This window comes from Lolium rigidum, chromosome 6, assembly GCF_022539505.1.
Source record: "Lolium rigidum isolate FL_2022 chromosome 6, APGP_CSIRO_Lrig_0.1, whole genome shotgun sequence".
In the NCBI taxonomy this organism is placed as follows: domain Eukaryota; kingdom Viridiplantae; phylum Streptophyta; class Magnoliopsida; order Poales; family Poaceae; genus Lolium; species Lolium rigidum.
The window spans coordinates 245,128,341-245,142,584 of record NC_061513.1 but is presented as its reverse complement, the minus strand read 5'-3'; the positions used below and the strand labels follow the sequence as shown (position 1 = coordinate 245,142,584).

General features: G+C 43.2%; 1 protein-coding gene across 1 annotated transcript; it reads left to right on the top strand.

Moving 5' to 3' along the window:
* The first annotated feature begins 860 nt into the window (after positions 1–860).
* On the top strand, positions 861–13,209 carry LOC124659135 (tRNase Z TRZ3, mitochondrial-like). Its single transcript, XM_047197069.1, has 16 exons — positions 861–961; positions 1,437–1,526; positions 2,043–2,087; positions 2,204–2,258; positions 2,369–2,412; positions 2,539–2,916; positions 3,173–3,438; positions 4,037–4,175; positions 4,272–4,322; positions 4,729–5,237; positions 5,326–5,929; positions 6,248–6,535; positions 9,166–9,915; positions 11,128–11,283; positions 11,480–12,394; positions 12,759–13,209. The coding sequence occupies exons 1-16, from the start codon at positions 908–910 to the stop codon at positions 12,792–12,794; spliced, it is 4,380 nt and encodes a 1,459-aa protein (XP_047053025.1). The 5' UTR covers positions 861–907; the 3' UTR covers positions 12,795–13,209.
* The last annotated feature ends 1,035 nt before the right edge of the window (positions 13,210–14,244 follow it).

The following is a 14,244-nucleotide window of genomic DNA, read 5'->3' as shown; positions in this document are numbered from 1 at the left end:
GATCGCACCGGAAGTCAAGGACTTCCACCAGAGCTCGGTTGACATACCCGCCCAATGCGAAGGTTGCAAATCCTCGATGCAAAGCCAAACTTTTAAGCCCTGCGAAAGCCGGATGGAGAAACGGCAATGTCCGAAGAGGTGACAAACCGGATGCGAGTGATTTTGGTAACACTCATCTGCAGCTAAGCCCTGTGCAGATCGTCGACAAATTAAGGAGTTCAAACTTTAAGAGCTTCGAGAATCGGAGGAAGTGCAACGATGCTGCGAGAGTAGGCTTAGGCTTGAGTTGAGGAGTTCACCGAGTTGGTTGTTCACAACTGTTCTCTCGGTTCTTGTAATAACTCTTTTTACCCTTACCATAAAGATGTGGTGGTTTATTGGTGCACTCTAAAAAAAAACTTTTTCTCCGCAAAAATTCAGTTTCTTTATTTTCTCTGAAAATGTTGGTTCCTTGAGAAAAAAGCATCAGGAAAACAAATCTGATCCATCGCTGTCGGCGTGTCCGATGAGCCCCGGCTCCGGCGGTCGCCCCTCCGCTCTAAAACTAAAACCCCCGAGACCTGGATAAAACCCCGCCCGGCCCAACTCCGTCATGCCGCCGCAAGTGCCCTCCCCTCTCCGCCGCCTCCTCCCCCTCTCCCAAACCCTAGCCCCGGCCCCTCTCCTCTACCTCTCCACCCGCCTATTCTCCTCCTCCCCCGTCTCCGCTCCCCGCCCCCCCTTCCTCCGCGCCGCCGGCATCCGCCCCCTCGCGTACCGCGGCCAGTCCGGCCGCCACCACCTCCGCCGCGGGAGCAGCACGGCCAGGAAGGAGCCCGAGGGGATGGCTAGCGGCGGCGGCAAGGACGCCGCGGTGGCCTTCAACAAGACGCGGGCCGAGGGCAAGGACGGCAGGAAGGACAGGAGCATGGAGCTCAAGAACCGCAGGGCCAACCCCATCAGCACTACCTCCTACGTGCAGGTCCGCAAACTTATATATTGCCTCATACTTCGACGGACTCACTAGATATATTTTGGTTTATTTCGCCTCGATTTTTAGCTCAATCTAGGTACACACTTTTTCCCCGGGTGGTCCTTGGGCATTTCCCAACTAGGTGTAGTGGATGCTAGTGATAATGCCAAGAATTGTGATGCTATTTTGGAGTAAACCAACCATTTTGTTTCTTTGATGCATGAAATGTATTTGGAGATTATGCCATTTCCCCCCTTTTGCAACCACTTAGTTGGATCACTCACCAAACTGTAAGCAGTTGATCTATCAAAGTGTTGTTGCTCTCAGTCTTTCATTTGTGATGTTGAATGATGTCAATTCCACAAGGCAAATTGTCAATGTTTTCAACCAATAAACCATGACAACTTCTGATAGAACTGTAAAGCAGCAGCATGGTCGTATCATCCTCCTACCGGTCTGACCTTTGTTCATTCTTGCTATGCAGATACTCGGTACAGGAATGGACACTCAGGATACTGCGCCTTCAGTTTTTTTGTTCTTCGACAAACAAAGATATATGTTTAACGCTGGCGAGGTATGATCTGCTGGGACAGGATGACTATTGCGTTTATTTTTACATACTAAACCGCTAAAAAAACTGAAATTAACTTCTGCTTCTTTTCTCTTTTCTGAGGCATTTTAACAAATGTGTATGTTTACTAATCTTCTCCATCGGTCGGAGCTTGGAGGCATGTTACATCATCAAACTTTTATAATATCTTATGCAATTTTAATCCCTAACAGGTAAGGTTGAAGCTTTAGTGTCGCTACATGCATAAGCTCTGCGCAATATGTTAGATGCAACATTATCCTCTAAGTGGTATAATCATTTGTGGCTAGCATGCTAAGTGGTTGATTGGGATGCTTAAATCCTTAAACACCTGAACTGTGATTTTCCCATGTAGGACTGAATATGTAGGTGGCTAAAGTTGAGTTTATTCTTCTTAGCTTTTATTTTGCCATTGATTAGCTTATTAATATAATATCATTTGGCAAATACAATACTTAACTTGTTTTAAAACTACTCTTCTGATTTCTTGCAATCTAACAGGGTCTTCAGCGTTTCTGCACTGAACACAAGATAAAGTTGTCAAAGGTATGCAATGCCTCATCATCAATTTTGCAACTCCACGTGCACTCACTCTCATTTCCTATGTCCCGGTTTGGGCAATATAAGTAGTAACATGCTATAATAATTCTGTACTTTCTCAGATTGACCACATCTTTTTCACTCGTGTGTGCTCAGAAACTGCAGGGGGCCTTCCAGGTACTAAAATTTATTACTTTTGTGTGTTTTTCCATAGTTTATTCGATGCTCTGATGCTACATTTCCTTGACATAGTTATTTGTGTCATTTTCATTTTTTCCTTAATATAGGCTTGGTGCTAACTCTGGCTGGGATGGGAGATGAGGGCATGTCGGTGAGATGAAATAATTTCTTGGTTGCATTCTTTTTATTAATGTCTAGTGGTCAATACTCAGTGTACAGTTAATCTATTTGTTCACATTGATGACAATATATTTTTTTCCTTTTACCTGTAACACAGGTGAACATATGGGGCCCTTCAGAACTTGATTTTCTGGCGGGCGCAATGAAATCTTTTATCCCAAATAGGGCAATGCTTCACACGCACAGCTTTGGTGTGGATCACAGTGCATCTTCACAACCTACTGTTATTATTGATGATGAAGTAGTTCGTATATCAGCAATGTTTGTCAAACCGAGGTACAATAACGAAGCCAAGAGTTCGACAGATATCAACTCAAAGCCTGGTGATACTGCTATAGTCTACTCATGTGAATTGACAGAAATTAAAGGAAAATTTGACCCTGCTAAAGCTGCTGCTCTTGGTCTTAAACCTGGACCAAAGTATCGTGAACTTCAACTTGGGAACTCTGTGCAGTCTGATAAAATTGATACAATGGTTAGTGCTGTTTTCTAAGCTGTTAACCTGATTTTTGTCAACATGATCTTTCACAAGCTAATGGCCTTTTCGCACTAGCACATACATTACGTAAAGCTGTCTCTCTATCCACTGACCTCCTAGCCGTGGTCGTAAAAAATATTTTCATTTTTTATCATATATTCTGTACTTTGAATTTGAAGTTGGCTTTGGCACTGAATAGATAATTAGATGTATTTCCTGTTTAAAGTTCCTTTTTTGGACATTTCATTAATAGGTTCATCCAAGTGATGTTCTCGGCCCGTCAATTCCTGGACCAATCGTGCTTCTAGTGGATTGCCCTACACAATATCACATGTGTGAACTGTTTTTGCTGCAATCGCTTAGCCAATTTTATGAAGATTCTTCCTGCCAAACGGAGAATGCCAAGAAAGTAAATTGCATAATTCACTTAGGTCCATCTTCTGTGACGAATACAGTTGAATATCAGAACTGGATGAAATCTTTTGGCACCACACAACATATCATGGCAGGGCATGAAAAGTAAGTTTCAGTTTCATTCACCTTTTTAATCAATGGTCTAATTTGTTTTCATGAATTTAAAATATTGAAATATGGATTTTCACTATTTAGCTTTGAACTTCATTGATGCCACTAGACAATCGGAATTTAGTTATACTCCTTAAATATAAAAGCAATGCATGGTTGGAATGTTGGATTTGGTTGGTATAGATGTGTTACAGTGTCTGCAAAACTTGTTAATGACTGCATCTTATGAATGTTTATTCACTCATCCTACCCTCTTGTTTATTTCTTTGATATCATTCTCTTATAATTTTTTTATGTATCCAGTGACCCTTTATTAGTACCAAATTCCTTGGACCGTATAGGATTTTTACCTCATGCTATCCACTTATTTCTTTATGTACTTATTTTTTGATTTCATTTTATTTGAAAATTGTTTTTAGTACTGTTAACTCAGCATTTACTGCATCTTAATGCCTGATTAATATTCTTATACGGATATGTTGATCTTGAAATATATATATTTTTAAATATTAAAACTAGTAGCTAGAAATATAAATCAGTGCTAGTGCCATACTTTCTGATTGACGGTTTCCCTCCTTTTGGATACCTGCAGTAAAAACATGGAAATTCCTATCTTAAAAGGTAGTGCAAGGATATCTTCACGCCTTAATTTTGTATGCCCTCAGCTCTTCCCATCCTCTGGGTTTTGGCCTGTGGAACCTTCAAATGGCATCGAATTTGAGAAGAATAAGGTAAACTCCCATGATATACGAAACACTCAAACACCAGAGGTTGAATGTTGAAATACTTGCTGATTGTAAACACAAACCATCTAATTCTCCTTGCAGAGTACTTCATCCCAAGCCTGTGAAAGTGTGACTGCAGAAAATCTGCTGAAGGTACGTCCAAGTCTAGTCTACACTATATTACTGTGCTAGTTAGTAGTTACTTGGTATTTGTGCATTTATGTTTTCTAATTGCATCTCCAATGCTAGATAAGGCTGTACCCTCTACATCCTCTAGAGAAGCCAATAAAACTTATTAGACAATTAGGTTATCCATTAGAAGGCATCGGGTTTGTTGATTTTATCATGTAATCAGATTACACTGTGATCCAGGGCTGTTTGATTTTAATAGGCATGTAATCAGTTACCATGTAATCGGATACGACAATATTCATTGTGATTACACCCAAAATCTGCAGTAACAAGTTTTCCTTTCCAAGCAAGCGCCACTCCATATGCTCAACTTATTTCCGTTTAGTCCAAAATAGGAGTATCAATGTTTGTCTTTTTTCTCTTTCAGTTTCGTCTACGTCCATATGCTCAACTGGGGTTGGATAGAGCTTCTATTCCAAGCTTGTGTAGTCATGAAGACATTGTAGATGAGCTTATTTCTGAGATTCCTGAGATTAAAGAAGTTCCTGAACAAATTAGCAAGTTTTGGCAAAGTAGTGTAGACCAAAGAAGTGCACTGCCACCTGATGGCAAGCATATGCTGATGGTTGAAGAGCCATGGATTAATAAAGACTCCTGTCTTCCTGATGTTTTAGATGAACAGGGGAATTCAAGCAAGTCTCAAGATGACAGTAGTTTGAGAGAAAGTGGCTGGAGAAAGCGCCCAAAGGGCAATTCAGAGACCCCCTGCTGTGTGAAGAATGCAACAAGAGAAGATCTAGAAATTACATTTTTGGGTACGGGTTCATCCCAGCCCTCAAAGTATCGAAATGTTAGTGCCATATATGTTAACCTGTTTGCACAAGGAGGTATGCTTCTTGATTGCGGTGAAGGAACTTTAGGACAGCTGAAAAGGAGGTTTGTTCTAACAAGACTAAATTAGAAGATACTGCAAAAACCTTCATGCTAGTTATATTCATAATACCTTTTTTTTTGTGTGTAACAGGTTTGGTGTAAGCGGTGCTGATGAACTTGTAAAGAATTTAAGGTGCATCTGGATTTCCCATATTCACGCTGATCACCACACCGGTCTTGCCAGAGTTCTTGCCTTGAGGTCAAAATTACTAAACGGTGTTCCTCACAAACCCTTGCTCGTGATTGGACCAGGACCACTCCTGAGATTCCTAAATGCATATTCAACACTTGAAGATCTTGATATGCAGTTCCTAGACTGCAGACGAACTTTGAAGGCTAGTGTCGAGGAACTTCTTACTGACAGTGCTACGGGATCTCGCACAAGTCAAGTTGACAACACCATGTTTGCTCCTGGAAGCAGAATGGAGAACTACAACAAGAAGCCTGCAAGTCCGAGGGACACTACAGCTCTCGCTAATTTGAAAGAGGTTCTGCACGAATCAGGTTTGGAGATTCTGTACAGTGTCCCCGTCGTACACTGTCCACAGGCGTTTGGAGTTGTCTTGAGAGCCAAGGAGAAGGTGAGCAGTGCTGGAAAGGCGATTCCAGGGTGGAAGGTTGTATATTCAGGTGACACGCGGCCCTGCCCGGCTCTTGTAGATGCGTCCAGAGACGCCACAGTGCTGATACACGAGGTAAGCATAAAGAATAATTGCATACATACAACAATTACCAATTTTCTCATGTCTCTTGGCCTCTGTTCCACACTATTGGGTGTGCTTCACCTTCCAGAACGCGACAGCACTAAAGTAACCTTGCAGATGTTGTATAATACTGTTGGCTGTGTAGTGTAATCTTCCAATTATTGAGCATGCTAAAGGTGTTAATCTATTCCAATATATATTGTATAATACTGTTAGCTGTGTAATCTTCCAATAAATTGAGCATGCTAAAAGGTGTTGTAATGTGACCATTGTCGCCTGTCTAAACTGCCTCGATTCTTGCTGCTTCAGGCCACGTTTGAAGACAGCATGAAGGATGAAGCGATCGCGAGGAACCACAGCACAACCAAGGAGGCCATAGCGGTTGGCACCTCGGCCGGAGCGTACCGCATAATCCTGACCCACTTCAGCCAGCGATACCCTAAAATCCCAGTCTTTGACGAGGACGACATGGACAAGACCAGCATCGCGTTTGACCTGATGAGCGTAAACCTCGCCGATCTGCCCGTACTGCCTAAGGTTCTGCCGCACCTGAAGCTCCTCTTCAAGGACGAGATGGTGGTTGAAGAGTCTGACGAGGTCTTGGAGGCCGTCGTGTAGTGATATAGTAGACACAATAATGTACATTTTTTTTTTGACTTGGCATGGTTTTCGACCTGAGGATTTAGTTGCAGACCTGATAAATTATTACTGATGAAGCCAACGACGGCGAGGTCTGGTAGAGTTGTTGGCTCTCGTAGTCATGTTGTCAATCTTGACATTTCCTTGTGCGAGATATATTGCCATCTGAAAAATATGCTCTGAACCTGTGATAACAATTTTTTTTTTTTGCGTATGCAACGTAAGAAAACGTATACGTTAGATACATTATTATTTCTGATGAAGTTATTTCCGTCCTTGTAACGGAATTTTATAGATAACGGGTAGGAATATGGTAGAATTAGACTAGGAACATGTAAAGCGTATCCTACTCCGAGTATCGAACTAGTGGCGTAGCACGTCAGCGACGAGATAGAAAAGCTTTTGCTGACACTTGAGCTCTTGGCTGGCCTTTCTTCTTCTTCCCGTGAAAAGAAGAAAAGAAGAAGAAAGCAAAACGGTAAGCCTGCCTTAAAACTCCCGTTCCCGACCTAGACCCGCACTCGAAGCTTCCGTCCACGCCTCCTCCGGCCGCACGTGCCGCTCGCTCAACGCCCCTCGTAAACCAGGTCCAGCCAGGGCCACTACCCCTCTTCTCAGATCTCCACCTCCCCGGCGGTCAGGTGGCGCGCTGCCGCGGCGGTAGCCCCTCCCCTCCTCCCCTCTAGGGTTCCGATCGGGAAGCGCCATGGATCAGAGCCGCCGGGCCGTGGAGTCCTACTGGCGGTCGCGGATGGTGGACGGCGTCACCGCCGAGGACGACAAGGTCGCCCCCGTCTACAAGCTCGAGGAGATCTGCGAGCTGCTGCGCGCCTCCGACGCCGGCGTCGTCAGGGAGCTCGCCGACTTCGTCCTCAAGCGCCTCGACAACAAGAGCCCCCTCGTCAAGCAGAAGGTGCCGCTCCTTCCTCGTTTTTCGTTGTTGATTTGGGATCGGTTTGACCTGTCCGGGGGGTGAGGATTGGTTGGGCGGTGGCCAACGAAACGATGATCGCCCGAGTATTCATGGCTCAGCTGGGTATTTTTTTTCAGACGAAACATGGTTCGTATAGTAGTCGCGGAGGTTACTGATGTAGTGTTCCCGCTGATCAATTTCGTGGTCCTGATGATGAAACTCTGATGCCTGGAGCATGCCGATCTGAATGGTGTACTAGTTACAGGGGCTTCCAAGCGTTGGGCATTCTTTTCAGTTATTATCTGCGTGGGCTGCGGCAATTTCAAGTGTTGACATAATGGTTAGGTACTCTGCTTAGTGCATCCCAGACTGTAGGTCTAGATGGCCTACCACACGTTGCCGTACACCACTGCGAGGTGTGGCAATCAGCATTAAGTTCTTTACAATCCTTGGATGCTTCTTGACGAGGATGGGTTCATGGCAGGCAGGCTTAATAACCCGTGGTTCACCAAAAGCTGCGCCAAAGAGCCAAACACCCGCTGCTAAATTTCAAACCTGCCTAGCCAAGTCTAGGCCAAGTGTGCCGGTGAATAAATATGCCTAGGTGAAGGCGAAGCTTGAAATGCCGATTTTCTTTGCTACTAGCTGTGTCCAACTTCGCTAATAGAGTACCTTCATTTCACATTGGAGGTACTGCCACTCCGCATAGCCACTAAATCTATCCGCCCGCAAACCGGATGAACTGTTACCTTCTGTGCAGTTTATCTTTGACTGGGCGTATACAAATCTGTTGCTCCCAATGATGGATATCACTGTCCATACGCTTCTTAAATAGCCCGAGAATTTTTCTCCCATCCAACTCGCTTGCACGTATACCAATGCAGTTACTGGGTTTCATTAGAGTAACACTTTCTGATTAGGTTGGTTTTCTTGAAGGGTTAGGCGTGATTAGTTACAACGTTGGACACACCACTGGGTTATATGACTAACCTGGGGCGATTAATAATGTCGATTTAAGAAAATATTATTGTATTGATCAAATAGGTGTCTGTAACACTAAATTTGTATTTTAGGTCATTTAGTGAAGTATGATGTGACTATGCTAGTTTACACTAGAACTGTGGTCGCTAGTGGCATTTAATAGTAACTTTTGGTCATCGAGTAGTGCGCTGGCTCCAATCTCATTGATAAACAGAAAAAAAATATTTATCAAGATATCTAAAATATTCTGAACTTGTGGGTAACTCCTCTCCAGGTGAACCAAATACTGCTGAAGGACACAGTACTGCTTCGCTTAGCCTTTGTACCGAATGCTCTAGAATGGATTCACTAGATTATATGGAATTAGGTCTTCTGTAATCCTGTCATCTTTCGGTCATGACACAAGTGGCATGCTGTATGTTCTCAGAAAAAGTGCCAAGCACTTGCAGTGTAACTCTGTAATTTGGCAGCTGCACTACTTCACGTCTAAATTTCAGTACTCCCTCCAGTTCAAAATAATTGCCTTAAAAATGGATGTATCTGCACACTAAAACATGTCTAGATACATCCATTTTTGGTCAAGTAATTTGAACTGGAGGGAGTACATTGATTTGATTAATATTTTGGAGCCCTAGCCTCGAGATTTTTCCAGTTCAGTAGTTTATAATCTTTTCTCTCCATACCTGCTTTCCAGGCTTTGCGGTTGATTAAATATGCGGTTGGAAAATCTGGCACCGACTTCAAGCGGGAAATGCAACGGCATTCAGCAGCTATGCGTCAGCTTGTTCACTACAAAGGACTCCCTGACCCCTTAAAAGGGGATGCCCTTAATAAGGCTGTCCGTGAAACTGCGAACGAGGCTATTGCTGCTATTTTCTCCACCGAGGACCCTAAAGCTGTTGTTGTGACAGAAGGTCTAGGCAAGCGCATACAGGGCTTTGGAAATACTAATTATGAGCCATCGAGGGATGACAAGAAGTCTTTCCTCAGTGAACTAAGTGAAGTAGTGGGCATTGGTGGTGCGTCCATCAAACAGGGTTTGAGCAACTTTGCAGCCACACATTCAATAACAAATGAGAATGGTAGTATGTACAAGAGCCCAATTCGTAGGTCTCTGACCACAGAAACTGATAGATATGGTAGGTATGATCCAAGTGAAATTCAAGGAGAGAGCCGTGCCACATCTGGTGCTTCAAAGAATGCGAGTTCTGGTTCTTGGGGTCCAAGTCCATCAAGTTCAGTATCGGCTGGTGATACGGGTTCAAGTCAATCAGGAGTTAAGACACGCGAGGAGAGACTTTTGGAGACAATAGTTACTGCAAGCGGTGTTCGGTTGCAACCTACTCGAGATGCTCTGCAGATATTTCTAACAGAAGCCTCCAAATTGGATGCAGTTGCTTTGAGTCGTGCCCTTGAGAACAAACTCAATTCTCCACTGTGGCAGGTGAGTTTAGGATAATCCCTTTTTGGGTCTATTTTAACCTTTTCGGACTTCAACACTCATTTTTAATTGTGGATAAAATAGCTAATGTAATAGTCTGAATTATGTTTCTTAGCTCCTCTGGCAAGTGACAGGTGACGGGTGCATATTTTATGGACAGATCCTTTTATTTGGTCTTGTTTATTCAAGGTTACACATAGGCAAATCTGATATTATGCTAGCATGAAAATTGTGTATAGGGCAAAATCAAGAATATCATTTGTATAAGAAAACATTTTCGTTTCTTCTTTTGGCAGCGATGTGTACTGGTTACATTCTTGCCACATTTGCATTATCACCATCACTAGATCATGTACATCTCGTAGGTATTTAGAAGTTTGACTATATGCAGTGGAGGTTTGTTATATAAAAAGCACTGTGCTTAAAATAGATAGATGTAATTAGAATTTTCCGAGCCTCAGAAAAGCGCTAAGCAGTAATTCCTGGTTTTGCCTCTGCTTAGCGCCTATCTCGCCTAAGCCCACAGCTAGGCGCACTTAAGTGCACGCATAGCACGACTAAAGCTAGGCGTTTTGCTGTCGCCTAGTGCCCTAGGTGCACTTAAGCGGACGCCTAGGCACGCATATTTTAACCATGCAATTTTCCAATTGTACTTACTACCCCCTCCGGTCCATAATTAGTGTCGTGGTTTTAGTTCAAATTCTCGTGGTTGTAGTTCAGTTTGAACTAAAACCACGACATTTATTATATATCGGAGGGAGTATAACATATGGAACAATATATTGTATTAAAAATGCATATAAACTGTGCACAATGTCTTGGAAAAAAGGCTTAGTTCAAGGGCCTCAAACGAGCGTCTGTGCTATAGCAGTCCATGATATGTTTGAGCATATTTACCCAGCAGGCTAGCAGCTAAGCAACTAGCAGCAATCTTTAAAATCTCGGGATTAATTATGTTTAGCGTTCTTTGCCAAGATGCACTGACTTTTGTTGAATCAAAACAGATCTATTTCTGGCAGGGGTTAGTGATATCTACTGATGTTTGTTGACCTTGTTTGATATTTTGTGCAGTATTTGTTCACGTCATTAGTTCAATTGGTTTGGTCATATGACTGTTGTTTTAGCTTCGCTGACCGTAACAGTTTGATGCATTCCGTGATTCCGTCTAGTATATTATATTTACATAAATATTTAATATGTTTGGTCACTACTCAGGTTCGCATGAAGGCTATCTGTGTGCTGGAAGCTGTTGTAAGGAAACAGGATACTGATCCTTATTCCATCGTTGCTTCATATTTCAGTGAGAACAGTGCTTCTGTTGTCAGATGTTGTGAACTGCCTCAAGTTTCTCTCAGAGAAAAGGCCTCAAAAGTGAGTCAACATGCAAAGCTGAGTCTCCTAAAATCAAAACTTGTGTTTCATTGATATAAGAGTATCGTGAAATACACACGTTCTGTTTTCTGTTAACCACTATCTGTAGTACTGTTTTCCTTCTCTAAACTTAATGATCAAACTTTTTTCTACCAGCCAGTGTCAAAGAAGTAATAAGTTATTGCACTTTTCTCAGGTATTAAATCTTCTGGTTGGGGAACAACCTACCGGAAACAAACATCTTTCAGAATCAAAAACTTCACTACCCACTGTTCAGATGCCCGATTTGATTGATACGGGGGATCATGATGATCTTGGAACTCCGAGTTCAGCTCAAGAAATCAGTGAGCAGATGATGGGGAATAGCACACATGTTTCTTCAGTTGATGATTTGCTTGGTGGTGAACCTATTGGCAATATCAGTGCCACTAGCAATGGTAACGGAAGTGATCCATTTGCGGATGTATCATTCCATGAGGAAGAGATTAAGGAGACAAATGACCTATTCTCAGGGATGACAGTAGAGGAAAAATCCTCAGCATTCGTGCATGATAACTCTGTGATGGACGGAAATGCAATGCCAGATATATTCGGCAGCAGCCCTGAGCCGTTGATCCAAGAAAGAGTTGATGACAAAGGAACTGTCGACGATTTGATGGCTGGTTTGAACCTTAATGGCACTGCCCAAGCTCAGCCTGGAGTAAAAGCAGAAACTCATAGTAATCTCAGTGGTTCACAGTTCTTTGACATGAACAGCCAGACTAGCCATGTGGCGAGTGCTGCAGCACTGAATGGTATCCTTGGCCAAAGCTCCTTTTATCAGCAGGTTCCCATGCAGTACAACATGTCACCACAAATGTTTGGTCAATCATTTCCTGGGCAGCAATTAAATTATGGTGCCATGGAAGCTCTTCTTGCTCAGCAGCAACAGTTACTACAAAACATGGGAAATTTCAATGCTGGACTTGGGCATTTGTCTTTCAATTCAATGAACGGTGCAAATGCAGCTGGGATGCCAGATATTTTCAATTCAAGCAATCAACCTCAACAGCATGTGGCTGTGATGAGCAATTCCAAGAAAGAAGAAACTAAAGCTTTTGACTTTGTCTCGGTACGCATTTTCATTCTGGTCTGTCATGTTTCATTTCATACAGAAATTAGTTGCTGTGTGCAGTAAGTACTATAAGCGAAGTTTTGGACATGGACATGTACAGAACATCTGTCGACAACCATTGGATAGAAAATGATGAATTTGTATCAGAGGCTTAGATTGAAAGTATCCCAATCAACTTGCAGTTTTTGTATTGGGAGATATTGATGTGGATAACATGTTTATAGAACCGAAACAATACTATGCAGTTATCTTCTGAGATAAATACTCATATAATTTTCAAATGATTTATCGCTGCTGTTCTGATACTCCATCTGCTGTTGTTGTTTTTAACAATAAGTTGGTTTTTTCTTTTCTTCTTCAGGATCACCTTGCAGCAGCACGTGGCTCGAAGAAGTAGACCCTAAAAGGAATGACATGTTCATGATTTTGGCAGAACAGAACTGTTAGGCTTCATGGAATCAGCGTACATCTCCTCAAGGCCTCACCAATTAGATGTACAAGTCACACGGCTGGTTTTACTTGGCAATGCTTCAGCAAACGATTGAAGATTCCTGCACAAGGTTCACAGACGGGATATTGTGTTGTACTGTATTATGTATTTAGATGAAGCCTGGTTTAAGTTTAAATAATTTGTAATTTTTTTTCTTCTTTGGTTCTTGTCCTTAAAGAGTCAGACACTGTATATTGCAATATGCGACGTGATTCTGTTTTTTCTTTTGTTACTTTACAAATACATTTTTGTTCTTTAGATGGGAGTTGTAAAGTTTGTTAATTGAAGAAAGGTCAAATATTACAAGAATACTTGTCATTTTTGTTTCGTGAAGGGCAGTGAGCTCTTCAGGCATTCTGGCTCTGGATACAAATCAGTCTGTAGATTCCGGTTTGTCATTTATGTAAAACCTTGATCAGTTTGCTCTTCTTGAATTTCATCACTAGTTCAGATTGTCCTTTTTGTCTATGATAGATGGCTCGACCACCTAAAATTTTAGACATGTAAATCTTTTGATTAAGATACTGTGTTTCATGTTTATTTCTGTTGCAATCAAACTGTTTTAAACTTCACCAACTGTAAATCTCGAAACATACAATATGGCGGAAAAGGGACCAAACCAAGTGCAAGGCACCCAAGGCCGGCCAGCAAAAACGACCAGAGAGATGCAGTCAAAGTCGCCGCCCAGTATCTTTTTTTCGAGAGCATGCGACCGCATGCCATATCTTTTTTTTTTTTTTTTTTTTTTTGAGATAAGCCATATCTTTATTATAGAAGAAGAATCAAACAAATTATAAGGGCATCTCCATCGCGGCGGTTTATCAAACAAATTATAAGGGCATCTCCATTGCGCACCACGCCCGCACGTTTGGATGGATCGAACCGGACAAATCCGCGACCCAACGCGGTCACACATCGCAAATGCGGATGGCCGCTGTTGTTCGGGATGATCCAAACCCGGCCCAAATCTAGGCTAGGTTTGCGTTGCCGCGGATGGCACGCGGCGTCCTCGCGTGTCCGTCTGATCCGCGTGGTTGGCCCACCTATCGGTGCCTCAGTCCTATTAAATGGGGATTGGGGAGGGAGACTGTCCCTATCCAGTCCCCACTCTCCACTCCGGCCGCACGCATGCTTCCGCGCCGCCATGGCCCCGAAGCGGGAGTTCGAGCCGTCCGCCAACGGCCACGATGCCGGCAGCCGGGGAACCACGCCGGCGGCGTTCGAGATGGGGTCGCCGGCTACTCCCATCCGCGACCGGATCTATGTCACCGTAGCAGTGGCGCAGATGTTCTGGGATGCCGGCGCCCCAATGCCGTGGGGCGACGTGCACCTCCTCCACGGCTGGCACCTGAGCCCA

Coding starts and splice junctions, on each gene's coding strand:
- LOC124659135 (XM_047197069.1), top strand. CDS start 908: ATGGAGCTCAAGAACCGCAGGGCCAACCCCATCAGCACTACCTCCTAC. Junction 2,413..2,538: donor TGGGAGATGAGGGCATGTCG/GTGAGATGAAAT, acceptor CCTGTAACACAG/GTGAACATATGGGGCCCTTC. Junction 3,439..4,036: donor ATCATGGCAGGGCATGAAAA/GTAAGTTTCAGT, acceptor GGATACCTGCAG/TAAAAACATGGAAATTCCTA.